This window comes from Anas platyrhynchos, chromosome 11 (genome assembly GCF_047663525.1).
Source record: "Anas platyrhynchos isolate ZD024472 breed Pekin duck chromosome 11, IASCAAS_PekinDuck_T2T, whole genome shotgun sequence".
Taxonomy (NCBI): domain Eukaryota; kingdom Metazoa; phylum Chordata; class Aves; order Anseriformes; family Anatidae; genus Anas; species Anas platyrhynchos.
Genome location: NC_092597.1, coordinates 25,082,311 through 25,100,470, shown reverse-complemented (window position 1 = coordinate 25,100,470; position 18,160 = coordinate 25,082,311). Strand labels below are relative to the sequence as shown.

The 18,160-nt window shown below is 44.9% G+C and overlaps 1 protein-coding gene across 11 annotated transcripts in view; it reads right to left on the bottom strand.

Moving 5' to 3' along the window:
- TP53BP1 (tumor protein p53 binding protein 1) overlaps positions 1-17,472 on the bottom strand; it is a 43,501-nt gene extending 26,029 nt beyond the window's left edge. For 2 of the 11 annotated variants that reach the window (XM_038185103.2, XM_038185106.2), the window contains exons 1-10: positions 14,220-14,511; positions 13,949-14,142; positions 13,557-13,645; positions 12,801-12,962; positions 12,249-12,330; positions 11,896-12,041; positions 10,115-10,235; positions 6,752-6,843; positions 5,520-5,740; positions 3,250-4,504 (exon numbers count right to left, since the gene is read on the bottom strand). In XM_038185103.2, coding sequence (XP_038041031.2) covers positions 3,250-4,504; positions 5,520-5,740; positions 6,752-6,843; positions 10,115-10,235; positions 11,896-12,041; positions 12,249-12,330; positions 12,801-12,962; positions 13,557-13,645; positions 13,949-14,142; positions 14,220-14,393 — 2,536 coding nt within the window. In that variant the 5' untranslated portion in view covers positions 14,394-14,511. Of the gene's footprint in view, positions 1-1,132; positions 1,256-3,249; positions 4,505-5,519; positions 5,741-6,751; positions 6,844-10,114; positions 10,236-11,895; positions 12,042-12,248; positions 12,331-12,800; positions 12,963-13,556; positions 13,646-13,948; positions 14,143-14,219; positions 14,512-14,550; positions 14,687-17,340 lie in introns of those variants that run through there. The other 9 variants (XM_038185104.2, XM_038185105.2, XM_038185101.2 and 6 more) reach the window with 9 other exon arrangements.
- Between the last annotated feature and the right edge of the window lie 688 nt (positions 17,473-18,160).

Below are 18,160 nucleotides of genomic sequence, written 5' to 3'. Positions count from 1 at the left end.
CCAACTCGGGATATTCTATGATTCTATGGTATTTTTTTCCCCTAATTTGAAAAAATGAATCATGATTAAATCAGACCACTTTTAAACAATAGTGAAAGCTTTCCCTAAATCTCACTGAAGTGGCAGCCCCCAAACTTTGTACAAGAATTTGTGGAATTCAGATGTACCCCAGCAACATAACCTAAATCTGAAACTGATGACACTACTGTCTCAGTTGACAAAACAAATGCTACCAAATTGCCTCCAGCATGCCATTTGCTTAGTGCTTGGTTCCCCATGCAAACAAAGACCTTAAGTCAGAAAACGCATGAAATCATTGCATTTCTGGTCAACTGAAACGCTCTTCTTTCTTGCTCAGCAACAGCCAGAATTTTGTTATAACATTCTGAAAGAAACTGTTTGTCGCTAGTTATGGGATGTTAAAGAAAGCAAAACCAAAAAACACTTAAATGCTTCATTGGTGAAACCGCATTCAGAAGAATGGGTGCAAAAGTTACATCAGTTAAATTGGTATGATAGCTGGCATACTAAACAGTGCTCAAAAATACAGACTGATTCATATGAGTTCATTATTGAGAAAGTGGAGTTTTTAAATCTAAGCAAAGAGATCAGAACCCCCTAAAGCAAGGGAATTTTTGTATGACTAAACATATACTTAGCTCAAAATAAAGCAATCACGGTAGAAGTGTTTCTCAGATGTCAGTGATATTAAAAAGCTATGGCCACAAGGCTGCATGCGGCTTGAAAGTAATTTAAGCTTTATTTTGCTTTAAAATAGGTCAACAGATAATAATAGTAAAGTCCAGCTTGAAAAATGCTACTGTCCTTTGCTGGAAATCTCTCCAAAACTGATGACATACATAAGCATTCAAATCTCTCTTCTCTACCGCACTGTAATCCAACTTCTACAGATATGAATATTTACCTGTCATTTGTAACTTACAACGCAAAATACCTTCATCCTATTTTTGAGTATCTCAAGTTTTTGTTGCCAGACAGTTCCATACTATTAAACAGCTTTTTGGGGGGTATTTTCCAAGCTTGTCAGAAAATTTGTTATTAAAAGCACACAAGTATTACACTCAATCCCTTTTCATCCGAATCTCCATCTAGCACTTCAAAGTCATCTCACCTACGTCTGCTCAGACATAAAGAAGAAAGCTCTTCATCTTGTTCCTTTCTGAAATCTGCCATTCTGACCTTTCCGAACAGGATCACATGTTCCAGAAGTCAGCACGGTTCAAGGTCACAAGAACTGAAGAAAAGGGGAGGGAAGCATATAAGAATGCACTCAAAAAGCTATCAGGAAGAAACAGCCAAAGCTGTCATAAATGGCAGGATCAGTTCATAAGTGGGAAGAGTAAACAAGTAGTTCAGAAAATAGCAAAAAATATTGGACTAGTGAGACTGATCAGAGAAGTTTTGAAGAAATATACAGGTCTTGATAAAAAACAAACCGTAAGTTGGCAGAGGACTTAAGTGAGATATCCCCCACCGACAAAGAATAGATCTCTCGGTGATAAAGAATAGAAAATTGCTCAGACCAGTTATCAGCTCTGAGTCCATAAAGGGAAAAATAAGACTGAACATTAGGAAATATGTTTGAGCTGTATATCTTACACTAATTTCTCAAAATAAAAACAAGAAAACATTGAACAAAGCTCTGAAGAACAGACTATAGGACAATACTACAATACCACAACCTTCAAGCACTAGGAGTGATTCAAATCTAGTCCATGGTTGTATAGGTTCCATAAAACAAGATCACAGACTGGTCAATCTGAATCTACCAGGTGGTTCATAAATATCTTCCCTGTTGAACATCTCATTTAATTTAAATAGCACTCCGCAATTATATTAATCTTCTTCTGTACTATAATTGAATGACTTAGGTAATTCAGAGCATGAACTACCCAAATCAGTGTAGAGACTTAAGTAAACATAAACTAACATACTGGTCTGCTCAGATGTAAAGATAACAATCACCTATTGAGAACTAATGTTTCCACACACTCAGCTTTTAGTCACCAACTTCAGGAGACAGGAAGTTACCTACTGCCATCACAAGATGGGGAAAACTCTCCTCTCCTTCTCTCTGATCCTGCAGTTTATAATGAAAAGTTACATCACAAAAATGTGTATGACTTAATACCAACTAAAACACTGTCTTCTATTATTTTCTCATTTGAGGAGAACAGAACTGCTTTAAAACAGAGCCAACGAAGAGGCAAAATCTCCACAAAACTCAGGTACAGCGTTCCAGATTCCTTAACTACACAACAGCAAGTTAAAGAGGTTTCAACACTGAAATGAAACCATGGTAACATTATAAAGAGTTCATGGCTCTATTCAGACAAACGCTTTAAGGCAGCATTGTTGGGGTTGCTCCCTTTCATTGTTTCCAGACACTTATTCCCCATCCTTGACCAGTAATTATGCAGAGCTGCATGGCAAAACAATTTAAAGAAAAAAAGAAAAAAAAAACACAACACTTTTCAATCTGTTGTTGGTTAAGCTTCAGACAGAACTGTTCCTTATTCTATCTCACTTCAAAAAATCTTGTCCCAGATTTAAAAAAAAAAAAAGGGGGGGGAGGTGGGGATACAAAAGGATACGTGCAAAATAGGTTAAACTTCTGTCAGTTTTTACTTTGCTTCATGACAATGCCTACTGAAGAACAGCTTATGTGAAAGTAAAAAGCATTCAACTTCAAATTACTCAAGATAGATTTGCTATATTAATGTCTCGCTTAAAGCTGCTCTGTATATCTCCACAAAGAAAATCCTCCCCTGAGAATGAAAGGAGAAAATAAATAAACAAACAAACAGTAAGGACACCTAAAAGGGAAGTATAGACTACCCGCAGACCCTTTTCCTTTCAAGGACACTACCATTGTTGCTTCAGGAAAAAAAAAAAAAGAAAAAAAAAATACAGAAATCCATCAGCACTGCCAAGGTCAGAACATTCCAAGTTTTCAAAGTTGCTCAGAGTTTCTACCATAAAACAGCAAGGGGGTGTTAGGAGTATGAATTACTTTTCATCACTCTTGCCTGCAGCAGTGCTGCAATGGTGAAAAAGGGAACAGCACCTTACACACGTTAACAGTAACTTTCACTTCGGCTCTGAAGATAGGCTGTTCAACATCCATTCAGAACCAGCGTTTCCCAAAAACTCTGAGGACTGTACACAGCCCCCTTGACATTATTCAAAGTATACACACTTACGAACTACTAACCTAAATTCACTTACCATTGGAAGGACTGGGAGACTTAGCAGCTACCCTCTCCTGTGGCTGCATCTTCTCTTCTTGCTCCAGATTCCTTGTCATAGCAGTATCCTCTGTACTCTTCTGTATACAATTCTCCTGCTGAGCCACAAGCACGTCAACCCCCTTCTCCTGCAGTGGTGTGTGATTCTCCATTTTCATTGCCTGGTCTAATTCTGAACCATCTGGGTGGCTTTTCACACACAATGCCACTTCTGATGGAATGTCAGTCTTTAATCTAGGAAACAAATTGTTATGCTGTTCCATTAACACCCCTACAGAAGGCTTAGATAAAACTTTACTGAGTTTTGGCATGTTTTCTGAAGTAGCTTTAGAGGACAGTTTATCCATGTTCTTTGCCTCTCCAATGCCAGAAGTACAGTCTTGTAAAGTTTCTTTTACACAGCATTCTGGTCCAACCTTTCCTAATTCTTCAGTATGACCAGACAATTTTTTGCTATTTTTACCAAAGCCACCAGCAAAATCCACTTCCATGTCTTCATGACTCTGTACTTCCCTTTCAAGGATAAAACTCTGAGAAAGGGCTATGTTAACAAGAGACTCATCTTTGTTTATTTGCTTCTCTTCTACTTGCAGCTTTTCTTCTTGTTCTTCACATTGAGTCTCAGGAACTGCCTCAGGTTCAGAACTCTCTTCCAATGGATAACCCTCAGACCGTGCTTCTCTGCCCTGAGTACAGGACAAAATCGCAGGCTGACCAGACTGATGTTCAGCAGCTTGACTTCCAGAAATACACCCATGATCCTGATGAGCTGTAAGGGCTAGTGACTCATTTCCTGCTTCACCTGCATTAACTAACTGCATTACAGGCTTTCCTGCAGTTTTTATACCCTCTTTTTTTGCTTTTTCACAGTTCTCAGAGAGGGCTTGATGGCCTGCATCCAGTCTCAGTTTTGTGTTGTCATTCTCCACAGCACAAAGGCTCAAGTCTGAGGCCTTGCATTCAGGAACCTTCTGTACCCGTAAAGTTTCACTATCTTGGCTAGTTTTCAGAGAGCCTGAACTGATTTCTGCTTTTGTAGACTCGCTACATTCACTTACAGAAAGGATCAGACTACAGGACTCCGAAGGCTGTGGCACAGAGTCCCCTATAGGCACCTTTGACAAAACATCTGTGGTTCCAGAGAGGTTTCCTGGTAAGCACGAACAGGTTAAAGCAACATTTTTTTCTTCTCCTTCATGTCTCTTCTCTGGGCTCTGAGTTGGAACAAAAATATCCTAAAATGAAAAAAGTGGCATACTGAACATCAGGTTATCCCAAATTGGGCTGCTTATTATTTCCAGATGATGATGCTAGATTACAGAGCAGAGCAAGCTCAGAACAAACCTATGGATTAAAACAAAGTTTTGTTTGGTTGGTTGGTTGTTTTTTTTTTTTTTTTTTTATCCATTTAAATGAGTGTTAACTGCCACATTCTTGCTACAAGAAATTATCATCATTCATTACTTTTCAGTACTTCTGCCAGTCAGACATGATCCTTGGCTCACCTTTCCTACTACCAAATCATGAAGTACAGGGCAAGTATGGCAAATCAGTAGCTGTTCTCAGTCAGACAAACAAGGGTTCTGGAAAGATTCTCTATAATAGTTATATTAGCATGAAGACCACTTTCAGATAAGGAAAAACTCTGCCTCAACTACTGAAGTCTACTTCAACCTGTATTTTCTGCCTTAATTTAATTAAATTTGTTATATTGAGCTATAAAGCCACCAAGTGTCTGTTAAATTCCTTTGAACAATATTAACTTCCAGAATCAAAAAGCAAACAACAGATGGTAAGAATAAGCAACTTAAAAGAAATTTGCGCTAAGCGAGATCAAGCCTTGTTCAAGCCTTCTCCGTGACAAATAACGATTAAATCTATCCTTGTAGAAGTCTAGTTTCTGACGCAGTTTGAGATGCAGAATGCCTGGTTCAGCATGAGAAAGTAGAAGCCTTTCAAAGAAAGGAAGAAAAAAAAAAGCACAAGGAAAGTTTTTAGTGTAGAATAAAAGACAAAAAATCTACATTCAGTAACTCTCTATGCCCTCTTAAGCTGTTCTGTATTTTCTCTGCAGGATAAACTGCCACACATATAGAGAAATATCATCAACATATAACCGTGACTGGTAGGAACAGAGAATCTCATGACAATCAGTTTAGTAGGGAAGCCCCACACAGAAGCACAGAGGTTGGCTCAAAAATGCATTTTCTGCAATACCCCCACAAAAAAAAAGTCGGGATAGATATTTACATGAACCCTCACATGAGAGAACTCTGGTTGTGATGGTATAGGTAAAGATGCAGGAAAGAAGGCTGGGGCACTCTGGGACACTGGAGTTGAAGCCTGTGGGAGGACAGAAGGTCCTGGTGGGATACATGGGATAGCTATTTCCACTAGCGCCTCTCCCCTCTGCTGCTCCTCCTGCATCAGCTCTCTTTCTTGTGATGGGATAGAGATATCCATCTGTTCATCTGGATTGAAAGAGCAGAAAATAAATTACTAGCAGATCTCTATGTTGTACCTACTTTCCAACATTCCATTAAGAGATTTTTATCTGCAGTGGTTTATGCAACTCTCTCATACTTCAATGGGTGAACCTGAAATCTTGGGGGGGGAGGGAGGAGTGGGGATAAATAATAAATAAACAAACAAACAAACAAAATTAACACAATTATCTGTATCTTTAAATGAACAGGGTGAAGGGTTGGGGAGAGTTCATAACTATTTTGCTACCACAGGTCTACAATTTCTACAATTAGAAATAAGTGTCTAAAATTTATACAAATCATTCTCTGAGGACAGGTTTTTGGTTTTTGTTTTGCTATTTCTATTCCAACGCAACCAATTCAGACCCCACTAACTACACATCTATTCTAAAGGTACTTCAGATTTTGTGCAGCAAATGAGATGGCAATCTCGCAGAAAGGAATGGTGATTTGTACTAGAAGTTCATGGATATGTTAACCCTGACAGCGAATGGGTACTTAGAGAAAATGTGCAAGAACCAAGGTATACAGAACAAGCTGTCTTTTGATATGACCTTCTAGAATACATACATGTAACATATAAAAGCTTTTTAAAATATTGTATTAGCCATTTCACTTAGGGTAAGATGACTTTTATGACCCAGTTCTCTTTGCTACTGCCCTAACTGCATATATTTAAGCCATACCTACCTGTAGCAAAAGAATGGCTTGCCCCTAAGAAAGGAGGACAATGGCAAGAAGCACTCTCTTTTCCACATGAAGTTTTCCTCATCTTTCATGTGAAGGAAATTTTATCATGATAGCTATGCAGGAAATATTGACAGCATACTGGGATCTGAATTACAAATACAGATCTCCCTGCATCTACCTCTTTCAGCATTCTCAATCCCACTTTACACTTTAAGTGTAATTTAAACAAGTTTCGAAAAGGCTAAAGGCTCAGGCTAAACCACGAAGTACAGAAACAACCACAGGTGAGTATGCGGAAGACTTTACCTTTTGCTTGCTCCTGTTCAGTAGGACTGCTAGGGACGAGAGCACTGGATCCAAAGGCAACAGGAGATGGAACGACTAGGCCTGAAGAGCCACTGCAGAAAAAGGTAACATGGAAAAAACATATATCACTAGAAAATTGCTTAACTTCTCAAATGTAGATCCAGCTTGTCACATTAGGAGTCTTCTCACAAGAGCATGTCAGGTATTCTCTAGCAAAGTCTTGTTTGTTTGTTTGTTTAATTGTTTGAAAACAGAAATGCTGAGGTATTAACAGGCCAACTCCTGTTCTTACCCTTGCCATCAAAGTGGATCCAAAGAATGTTTATCAATATGGTGATAGGTGCTTTATATATATATAAATATATAAAGACCTGAGAAATCATCATTGACCACACAGGCATTATTAGTTGATATCCCTGTTGACTGGAAGCTGGCAAATGCTGTCCCAGTTTTAAGAAGGGCGGTCCGTTTAAGAAGGGCAAGAAAGAAGACCTGGTAATCACAGGCCTGTCAGTCTCACTTCAGTGCCTGGTAAACCAATGGAAAAAATACTCTGGGAGTTATTGAAAAACACACGAAGGACAATGCAGCCACTGGTCATGGCCAACATGGATTCACAAGGGCAAAGTCATGCTTAATTTATTTAATTTCCTTTTATGACAACATTGCCCACCTCGTTGAGCAAGGGAAGGCACTTGATGTAATCCTTTTGGATTTCAGCAAAGCTAACAATATTGTTTCTCACAGAATCCTTCTGGACAAGAAACTCAAGCATACAGCCAGATAAATGCATAATACGATGGGTGAAAAATCGGCTGACTGGTCAAGCTCAAATGGCTATAGTAAACGGAGTTACATCAGGCTGGCAGCCAGTCACTAGTGGGATTCTCCAGGGCTTCATTTTGGGGCCAGTTTTCTTTAATGTTTTTATAAACAATCTGGATGCAGGACTCAAAGGTATACTAAGTACATTTGCAGATGATATTAAATTAGGAGGAGCTATTGACTCCCTTGAGGGTAGAGAAGCCTTGCAGAGAGATCTTGACAAATTAGAGGCCTAGACAATCATCAACCACATGAAGTTCAACAAGAGCAGGCGCTGGATTCTGCACCTGGGATGGGCCAACCCTGGATATACATACTGACTGGAAGACAAGAGGCTGGAGAGCAGCCTCAGGGAAAGAGGTCTAGGGGTTTTGGTTGATGGTAAGTTGAGTATGACTCAATGGTGTGTCCTGGCAGCCAAAAGGACCAACAAGCCCAGCATTGCTAGCTGGTCGAGAAAATTGACTGTCTCGCTCCGCTCTGGTGCAGCCTCAAGTACTGTGTGCAAGCTTGAGCGCCACAACATAAGGAGGTCATAAAACTATTAGACAGTGTCCAAAGGAGGGCAACAAAAATTGTGGTTGGTCTTGAGGGGAAGACATGAGGAGCAGCTGAGATCACTTGGTTTGCTCAGCTTAGAGAAGAAGATACTGAGGGGCAACCTCATTGCAGCCTACAACTTTCTTCACAAAAGGATACAGAAGGGCAGCCAGGTGCTAATCTGCTCTCTCTGGTGACCAACAGTAAGACTCGAGGGAACAACATGAAGCTGCACCAGGAGAGGTTCAGGTTGGGTATCAGGAAAAGGCTACTCAGAAAGAGAGGAACCTCACCACTAAGAGGTTGGTCAGGCACTGGAACAGGCTCCACAGGGAGGCGGTCACAGCACCAAGCCTGCCAGAGTTCAAGAGGCATTTGGACAATCTCAGACACAGGGTTTGATTTTTGGATGGTCCTGAGTGGAACCAGGAGTTAGACTCAATGATCTTTGTGGGTCCCTTTCAACTCAGGATATTCTATGATTCTATACTATAATTGAGGAAGACAAAGCACTTATTTGAGCTCTGGCTAGGAAATGATGATTAGAAAGTCACCTGACAACACAAACTTAATGAGAAATTGAGGAGACTAGACTCTATCACTGCCTGCAACAGCACTAGTTAACATGTCAGCCATGGCCTGGTCATCTAATGCGGTTATTTTGAGAGCACCTCCTTGCTCTCCACATTGTACAGTATGAAAGAGATAATTACAGATAATTGCTACAGTGTATTCAGTCAACTTAGAGATAAATAGTGCAGTAGCTAAGAAAGTGCAAGTGTCAAGGGCATGGTTTTAAGATAGGAAAGACAAACATACACTGATAATGTGTGTGACGGGGAAACTGGAAAGTGAGGATCCTCCGGGGGAGGGGGAGTAGAGAGAAAGGAAAAATCTTCAGGCTTCCATTGTTGGTGTGCTGTGTGGGGAGGAAGCGTGGGAACACCACACTGAACATGAAGAAGAGAATTTTGGCCGGTGTTCTCAAAAGAACAATCAGCAATTTAGGTTCAAAGGTCACAGAGACCTTGCTAGAACACCAGTTGAACTGCTTTCTGCTTTGACAACTTTCACCTAAGACCATGCACATGCAAGAAGAGGGAGTACACAACAGAGAAAGAGCCAGCACCAACTGTGAGACAGCAGAGCAGGGCAAAAAGTCAAAGGCAGAAGAACGTACATAATATCCGGTATCATTTAAAAAAAAAGAAAAGTCATCACAACAGGGTAAGTCAAAGAAAGAATTACCAACAGATAGCTGGTGCTGGAATAGAGCTGATAACCCCAGCAGGAATCTTGCTGAGGCAAAACAGTTAAGCAAAGAGCTCTTTTCAAGAGTTGCCCCGGGGTTACAAGCTAGAAGCCGCGACTTCATTCTATATTCAGCTATACATACACCTTTATTCAGTGAACATTAATCGAGGACACCACAGTAGCAAGATGTGAACACTCTCTCCTAGATTACATGCTCTCCTAAGTGCTTCCACCCAATTTCCTTATGCCACACACACATTCACAGTCGAAAGTGAAGATCTCAGAGTTCTAACAATAAAAATGCACTATCATTCACTAGACCAGAACTACAGTGATGACCTTTAAAAAACAGAGTTCATTCCTTTTGCGCATAATGCCCTCTCAAACATACCTTCTCTGTAAGATCTGCTTATTAACCATAAAATTTTCTATCCTATAACTGACACTGTAATTTTTAACTATAGAACTACACGTTATAATCTGTAATACCTGATCAAATCATGTGCACGGAAACTTGAGAACTCTATTTAACTATGTGCCAGTTCCAAATTGCAAGGTACAAACACAAACAGGTGACATGGAGTCCAAACTAGCTTAACTTGCTTTTGTTGCACAAATTAAGGTAAACAGATAGCATTAGCAGTCTTTGAATAAAAGAAAGAATGGTGGAAATGGTACAGAAGCTACTACAACATAGTTTTGTGGTTTTGGGGGTCTTTTTTTTTTTTTTTTTTTTTTGCTTACGTGGAATGACTCTGCTGTACAAGAGATCCCTGTCCAGAGAGCTGCAGGAGGTGCAGACTGCGGGCAGGGGTGCATGCCAGAGAACTTCCCTCTTCCACCCTGGTTACAGGACAGCCATTCCCTGAAACAATTTTGAACAAAAGGAAGTAGGATTAGAAATCTGGCCATTAAACAAGTTGATCAGAAAGCTTTGATGAATGACGTACACCTTACTGTAAAGTCACAGCCTATCCTTGTCTGCCTTTTTCACACAAAGGTGGAGAAGGACAGCATGTAGAAGTCCAGCATGTGAAATGTGAACATCATACAGTTCAGACGATAAAGGTAGTTTATAACTACAGAATAAATTTTTTTTCAGACCAGAATGTACATATCTTTGTACTTGGTAATTAAAAAAGAAAAATCCCCAATGGCTCCAAAATTACCCCCCCTCCTTCAAAGACATCACATTGACCAGAGATTCAATTTCCGTAAGCGGTTACTGAACCTTCCGGGTACAGGGGATTCACACATGAAAACATACTAGCATAATCACAGTTGTACGCAAATTAAAGCTAAACAAAAACCACTAAGTGAGACTTAATTTAGTACGTGCTTTGTAGACTGTGACAAGCTTCCCTGTCAAAACTTTTATTTTCTAGACCTATAACTATCAGCATTGCTAAGAACCCTACTACTTCTTCTCGAACCTTTTAATTATGAATACCAAAACCAAACCTAGACATCCTCCTACCATGACAATACAGTGATGACCTCTTTCCTGATGCAATTTCATAATCTCTTCTCTTTCAGGAAATGAACACTAACCTAGGTGGCAAGTAAGATCGACTGAAATCATGGTAACATTTTGGTTGCAGGGTACTGTCCTATCCCAAACAGGAACACCAATGATGCGAAGGAGTAAGGTGGAAACTACAAGAAGGATATTGAGTTGCTAGAGCATGTACAGAGAACAGCAACAAAGCTGGTGAAGGGACTAGAGAAAACAATGCTTATGAGTAACAACTGAAGGAACTAGCGTTGTTTAGCCTGGATAAAAGGAGGGATGAGCAGAGACCACATCACTCTCTACAACTAACTGAAAGGAGACTGTAGTGAAGTGTGCGTCAGTCTCTTCTATCAGGGAACAAGTGATCAGACATGAGGAAACGGCCTCAGGTTGCACCAGGGAGGTTTAGATTGGGTATTAGGAAGAATTTCTTCATAAAGAGTGATCGAGCCTTGGAATGGCCTGTCCAGGGAAGCGGTGGAGTTCTTGTCCCTGGAGGTACTTACAAGACATGTGGACATGACATTAAGGGACATGGTCTCGTGATGGGACTCAACAGGTCAGGTTGATGATCGGACTTGATGACTCTGAAGGCTTTTTCTATGTTTTGCCCAAGTTACCCAACATAAGGAAGCCTACAACATTTGCCTACAGTATTTAACCACACTTTAGATTGTGTGTCACTACAAGGCATGAGCATCATTATTACCAGTTTCAGAAGATCTTTTTATTATTATTACTTTTGTTCTTCAAGGGAGACGAGAAAGGAAAGGAAACATATTTAACAAGCAACTGTCACTGTTCTATCAGGAAGTGACATTTAGACACTGCTCCACACTCCAGTGAAAGTTGTGGCCTTTCATTTCCAAAGTGTTCTCAATTTTATTTGAAATTATGTGAAAAGTACTCACAGCACTCCACACCCTAAACACTACACAACTAAAAATATCAAGCAGGAATGATTATGATGTCCTCTGGGATGGACATTCTTGCTCTATTTGTCTATCGTTACCTGTTACATTATTCTCAGGAAACATCTCTTCCTGTGTTGACAAGATATCCAACTCCTCATGACAAATACCAGCGGATTTCTCACTTTTAAGTGGATCAGAGACAGGCATTTCTTTCGTGGTATCCTCTTCCCCTTCCTGCAGAGCTCTGGGAAAGTAAGACACAGTCACTGACCTGAGAAACTCAACATATCAACTGCAAAACTGTAAAGTAAATTTACTGGAATAGATTAAAGCTATGCACTTCTATATACCAGTCAGAAAAGTGAAAAAAAAAATCAGAAGTCAAAAAACACACACAAAACAACTTCTGGAATTTCAGCAAGAGAAATACAAAGAACAGGGACTGTTTTACCTTTCAAACTCCTCTGGCTGGCTCTCCAAAGCAACATGCGTTTCTATGCCTGAGACAATTTGCCTGTTATGCACGTTCAGTTCTAGCAAGGTAAAGAAAAAAAACAAAGAACATTTGTCACTCAGAGGTCAACTGGACTAATACAGAGAACACGTGTAGCTCTCTAAGTTATGTATGTATATATAAGACAAATTTTATACGAAAAAGCTTTAGCATTGAACTATCAATAGAACAAAAAAAAGGATGGAATGAGGTTTCTGCCAGGCATGGGAGGTTTCTGCCAGGCATGGAAGTCAGTATCTGATTGTCTGAATGTTCTAGAAATAAATTCGTAAAGACAGGTTCCAGAATCAGTGACAACATTTGGGAAGCAAGAAGCAAACAAATAAACTAGCCCAAAGTAAAGACAAGACAAAATTCTATTCAACTAAGAACTGTGAATTCATTGTTGCACACTACCAATATGGTATTCAGAGAATCGTAACATCTATTAGTTTAAAAAAAAAAAAGCTACAGACCAACAAAAACACATCTAAGATCATTTTCACATACCATCTTTAGAATCACTCTTTGAAGGTCTGGAAGAAGATGGGATAGCAGCTCCAGAGCGAAACTGATGCCTAGCATCTTCTTCATTGGGCACAAAGTCACTCTCAAAGTCCTGGCTCTGTGAGAGCTCTAGAGCTCCAAAAGGCAGCTGTGACATGCCTGTATCTAACATCAAACATCCATAAGTAATATATGTACCAAAAAAAAAAAAAAAGCCATTTTTGCCATGACAAAAGATACACTAAGATACTGCCAAAGCCCCAAATAAACTAACAGACTCTCAATTCAGCTGTACCAATTAAAACTATAGTAATAGTACAGGGACAGCGACCATTACATCTAAAGCCAGTGTTAACTAGCAAAGTCTTATACAATGCCATTGGGTACTAATGTATATTTGGATACCAGAAGACAATCCTGGTAATATAGACTCTGTCCCTGAAAGTCCTTTGATGACAACCATTATGCCAGTTATTTCCTCTGCCATAAAACGGCTCCATCTCCTAGTGGTCACCACGCATATTCTAAGCCATCCCTTGTCTCCAAAATCCTTGGTAACGATGATATTAAGTCCTTGCGGATTTTCAAGCTCCAAAGCATGCAGACCAGATGCCAATGGAAAAAGATACCAGTAAGATGCAATGGAAAAAGATGCCAATTTCTGACCAATTATTGCAGGCATGACTACCCTGGTGGGACAAGTGAGGAAACAGAACTAAACGCTACACAGAAGATTGATCAGATTCACCACCCACAGACCTGAGGCGGAGAAGATACCTTCTGCACATGGCGAGGTAGGACAGTCCTCAACATCGCTTCCAACTCTTTCTTCAGTCTTTACAGAGGCACTGCAACAGAAAGACCTACTCACCTCGGGGGTTCCCGCGGGCTGCCTTCCGACAGGCCGCTGGTGCTCCAAGGAGCTGCTTCACGGCGGCAACGAGCCCGGCGGCTCCCGAGCCCGCCGAGGGGCGCAGCCCGGCACGGAGCCAGGCCCCGCGCGGCTGCGGCGCCGGACCCCCGCGGACCCCGCTGCCGCCGCCCGTGCCGCAGGCCGCTCACGGCGCGCGGCCGCCATTTCACCGGGCGAGAGCCCCGCGAGGGGGCGGCCGGCAGCCGGCGCGCCTCGCCTCGCCTCGCCCGGCGCCCACCTGCTCTCCCCGCCGGGCGGCGGCGCCTCCTCAGCGACGCGGCTGCGCGGGCCGGCAGCGTCCGGGCGGGCAGGGCTCTCCATCGGCTCCGCAAGCACGGCGCGCCCCGGCGCCCCGCTCTCACCTGCGGGTCGCTCCCTGTCCGCCCCGCCGCCCGCGGGCGCCCGGCTGCCGGCAGGGCCGCGGACGATCTCCTGCAAGACAGGGGCACGCGTCGCGTCAGGGCCGGGCCGGGCCGGGCCGAACCGAGCCGGGCCGGGCCGCCGCTCACCAGCACGGGGCTCGGGCTCCTTCGGACCGGCAGCCGGCGGGCGAGCACGCCGAGGCAGGCCTGCTCCGCGTCCTCCTCCGGGCCCACGCTCTCGGGCTGCGAGTCCGCCACGATCAGGCAGGGCGTGCCCCGCTGCGAGAGGCCGGGGTCCGGCTGGCTGCCGCCGGGATCCATGCGGGGCGCCGCGGGAGCCCAGCCGCCGCGGCCCTACGGCGCCCGCCCGCCGCCCCGCGCCACGCTTCCCGCAGCCGCCATCTTGCAGCGCGCGGATTGGCGGCGCGCGACCGGCCCTGCCCGCCCCGCGCCGCCGTTCCGAGGGAGGCGCCGTTACCTGGGAGACGGCGGCTGGGGCGCCGCGGGACGAGCGGCAGCGGCGGCGGAGATGCCGCGGCCCCCGCGCCCTTCAGCGAGAGGCGCCGCGCACGCGGCCTCTCCGTGAGAACCGGGGAGAGGGGAGGGGCGGGGGCAGGACAGCCGGCCCGCCGGAGCCCCCGTGCCGAGCACGCTTTGTCGTTACTGGCGCGCGAAGGCCCGGAGCTCCTCCAGGTCCGGCACGGAACTGAACGTCGAACACCCCGGACAGCCGTGATGTTGTTCTACGTAAAATTCTAGGCACCCGAGGGAAGTGAAATGCGATTCATTTTCCTGCGTTAATACCAACGGTTACTGGAGAAGCGGGGGCGCAAATTAAGACCACGTGGTTGTCTTTCAGCTGTAGAGCTAAACTTTTTGCTAAAAATTAGTTTGAACAGACTAGTTCAAATCCTCTTTTGCAACTCTTCTTTTTTACTGCTGCATCTCTCCATGTGTTATAGATGAGAATTCTATGTATCTTATTTAAAAATCTGTTGTAGAACTGAGAACAAAGAAGACTGAAAAATAATACCTGGCCTGGAAAAAACTGGTAGCATTCAAAGTTATAGACGTGAAGTCGCATATGGTAAAACCCTGAAAATAAGGGTTCATGTTAACAAATTTAACATGTAATATGAAATCCAAGCTTGGACACTCACGTTAAGAATGTTAAACTATAAATATTTACAGTTCTCACAGAGGAAGGATGCTTTTTTGGCTGGCTGTTCACCTCTCAAAAGATGCTCCTTTAGCACACATTAAATTGTGTTATTAAAGCTTTTTCTGATACACTAGCTTCCAAAATATGTACTACTTTGGATAGCGTGTGAAGTTTGTCCTGATGCTGAAGCACACCGTGAGGCCTCTGACTACTAAATCCTCTTGAAAGCTGAAGTTGTTGATAGGCTTTTGCTACCCATCTAGAGAAGCCAGAGTTCACCTTCACAAAATGCTTTATCCCAGGGACCCAACAAGAATACCAGGTTCCTTAAAGGACGGTTAGCAGTCTATGATCCCTGAGTGGCTCAGAAGTTTTAGAATGGGCTCTTGCAGTCTGTTCATTTTTTTTTTTTTTCATGCAGAATTCTGCCTCCATCAGACTGAAAGCATTTTAGATGGTCTTCCTTTGTGCTTACTCTCAACATTAAAACCGTAAAATTCCACAATGTTTTGGTGAAGTAGAAAGTAAAGCTGCCTTCTAAAGCATAGGTGTTTAACATGAGCCCTCATCTTTGGGGAAAGTTTGTGGTACACCACTACTGATCCCAGCTGGACTTACTAATGTTTCTAACCTTGCTACTGTGTTCCACTTCAGTGTTTATGAATATGCTCCTTTTCTTATAGACAGAATATTACACAACTGTATCTTTCCTCACATCATCTTTTCCAATTCTATCATGCCAGCAGCACTTTTTTTATTAGCTTTTCCTAGAGAATACATGTTCTTCATTAGAGCACTTGAAATGTCTACCTAAGCCAAGTCCTTCTTCAAAATCCAGACCTTCATTTGAAGGTGCTTTTACAGTAGATACAGTTAACACTAACAGGGAGGGAAAGTCAAAGGAATTGTGTTGTAACAACAGAATTACATGTAAGTGGACAGAATTTATCTCTGGAAAGAAAACGAGGGGGAATGGGCTAAAGTTGCACCAGGGGAGTTTTAGGTTGGATGTTAGGAAGAACTTCTTTACCGAAAGGGTTTTTAGGCATTGGAACAGGCTGCCCAGGGAAGTGGTTGAGTCACCATCCCTGGAGGTCTTTAAAACACGTTTAGATGTAGAGCTTAGGGATATGGTTTAGTGGGGACTGTTAGTGTTAGGTCAGAGGTTGGACTCGATGATCTTGAGGTCTCTTCCAACCTAGAAATTCTGTGATTCTGTGAATACCAGATCTTGATTTCAAGTGAGAGTTAGATACAAGAACTAAGGCACCTAATAAGATACTTAGGCTTACTAAAGGACTAAGGGTGTTACCTGTCTTTGAAAATCTAAGTTTAAGTATCGTACTCTATTATCACAGTTGCTATTGTTCACAAGGGAAAAAAAAAATAAATAAATAAAAAATAAACAAACAAAACCTGCCTGGCCGATTCCTGTACAAATTATCCTTTGCTCTACTAACCCGGGAGTAAACGCTGCATAGTCTACAGCATTCTCAGGGCCTGCGAGTCCGACGGCAAATAAGAACGCCTGGTATGCTACGGACCCAGAGGTCACTACAGGCTGCCGTGCTGTTTAACATGGAAGATGCCTGGAGCTAACTGGAACCACTTGCGCTTACAGCTGACCTGGGGCAACCGCAGAGGCAGCGCGGTCACCGCCGTCTCCGCGTGCACGTCCCAAAGCTCGCTGCTTGCAGCGCGCGGAGAGCCCCGCTCCTCGCCACGGGACGCGTCCCCGCGCCTCCGCAGCCGCCCGGGCCCCGCCCCCGCGCAGAGCGCATCGCGCCCACGCCGCGACCTGGCCGCGTCCCCGCCCCCCCGGCGCAGCGGCCAGGCCCCCGCGCGCCCCCGGCCCGCCGTCGGAGCTCCCCGGACAAGGCCTGCGCAGCGCCCCGAGCCGCGGCGGCGAGGCCGTCCGGGACCGGCCCGGGCCCAGCGGCGCCCCGCAAGCGCCGCCGCGGCGCTGCCCCGCGACTTCCGCGCGCTTCTCACGCCCGCAGGGACGGAGCTGCCCCGGCCGCAGCACGGAGGACGCGGCGGCCGCGAGCGAAAGGGGGCGACGGAAGGGGGAGGCCGCGGCGCCGCCCCAGCCCCGGCCGCCTGTACCTGGTCGCAGCCGGGAGCCCGCGAGCGGGGCCAGCGTCGGCGCTTCGGTCTGGGGCTGAGGCGCCCGAGCCGCATCCCCGCCGCCGGCTGGACCCGCCCCGCTGGCGGGAGGGGGCTGGGCCCCGCCCGCCGCCCGCACCGCGGCTTTGGGGCTGGGGCCTGGGGCGGCCGGGGCGCTCAGGCGGGCGGCGGGGCGCGGCCGGCCCCGAGGCCCGGAGTAGCGGGGCCCTCCCCAACGCCTCCGAGCCGCCTGGCCGCAGCCCGAGCCGCGGCGGGCAGCAGGGAGCCGGGAGACGTACCCGGAGGCTGGGGCCAAACGCCAGGCCTGCGTTCGCAGGAGCTGGTGTGGTCCGGGCAGCTTGGAGCGTGTGGGTCCTGCCGCAGGCCGGCAGCCCTGCCACCTCTACTGCAAACACAGGCCACTGGAGCGGGAGGCTCGTCAGCCAGCAGAAAGTCTCTGAAGTGCTAGAGACGCAAAACAGACCGTGCCTGCCTTCCCTCATCAGCACGGTGACCCCAGGGCCGGCAGCCCCCAGCACAGCACTCTGCTCTGTGTCTTTATTATCTGCCAGATGGCAAAAGAAGAGCCAGACTGCGTACTTCACAACTTACTGAGGTGACAGAGCCAGGAACTTGGTGCTTTCCTCCAGGGTTCCGGAGGACATGCTGAGGCACAGCAGCATCCTTGGTCATTGCCCTGGCCTGCGACCAAAGGCCTTGATGCCATCCCCACAGTGTGGAGACTCAGTGAGCTTTTACAGTCTTGGCCTGTACTGGCATCTCACCAGCACCACAGTGCTGACAAAGTGGCACAAGCTGA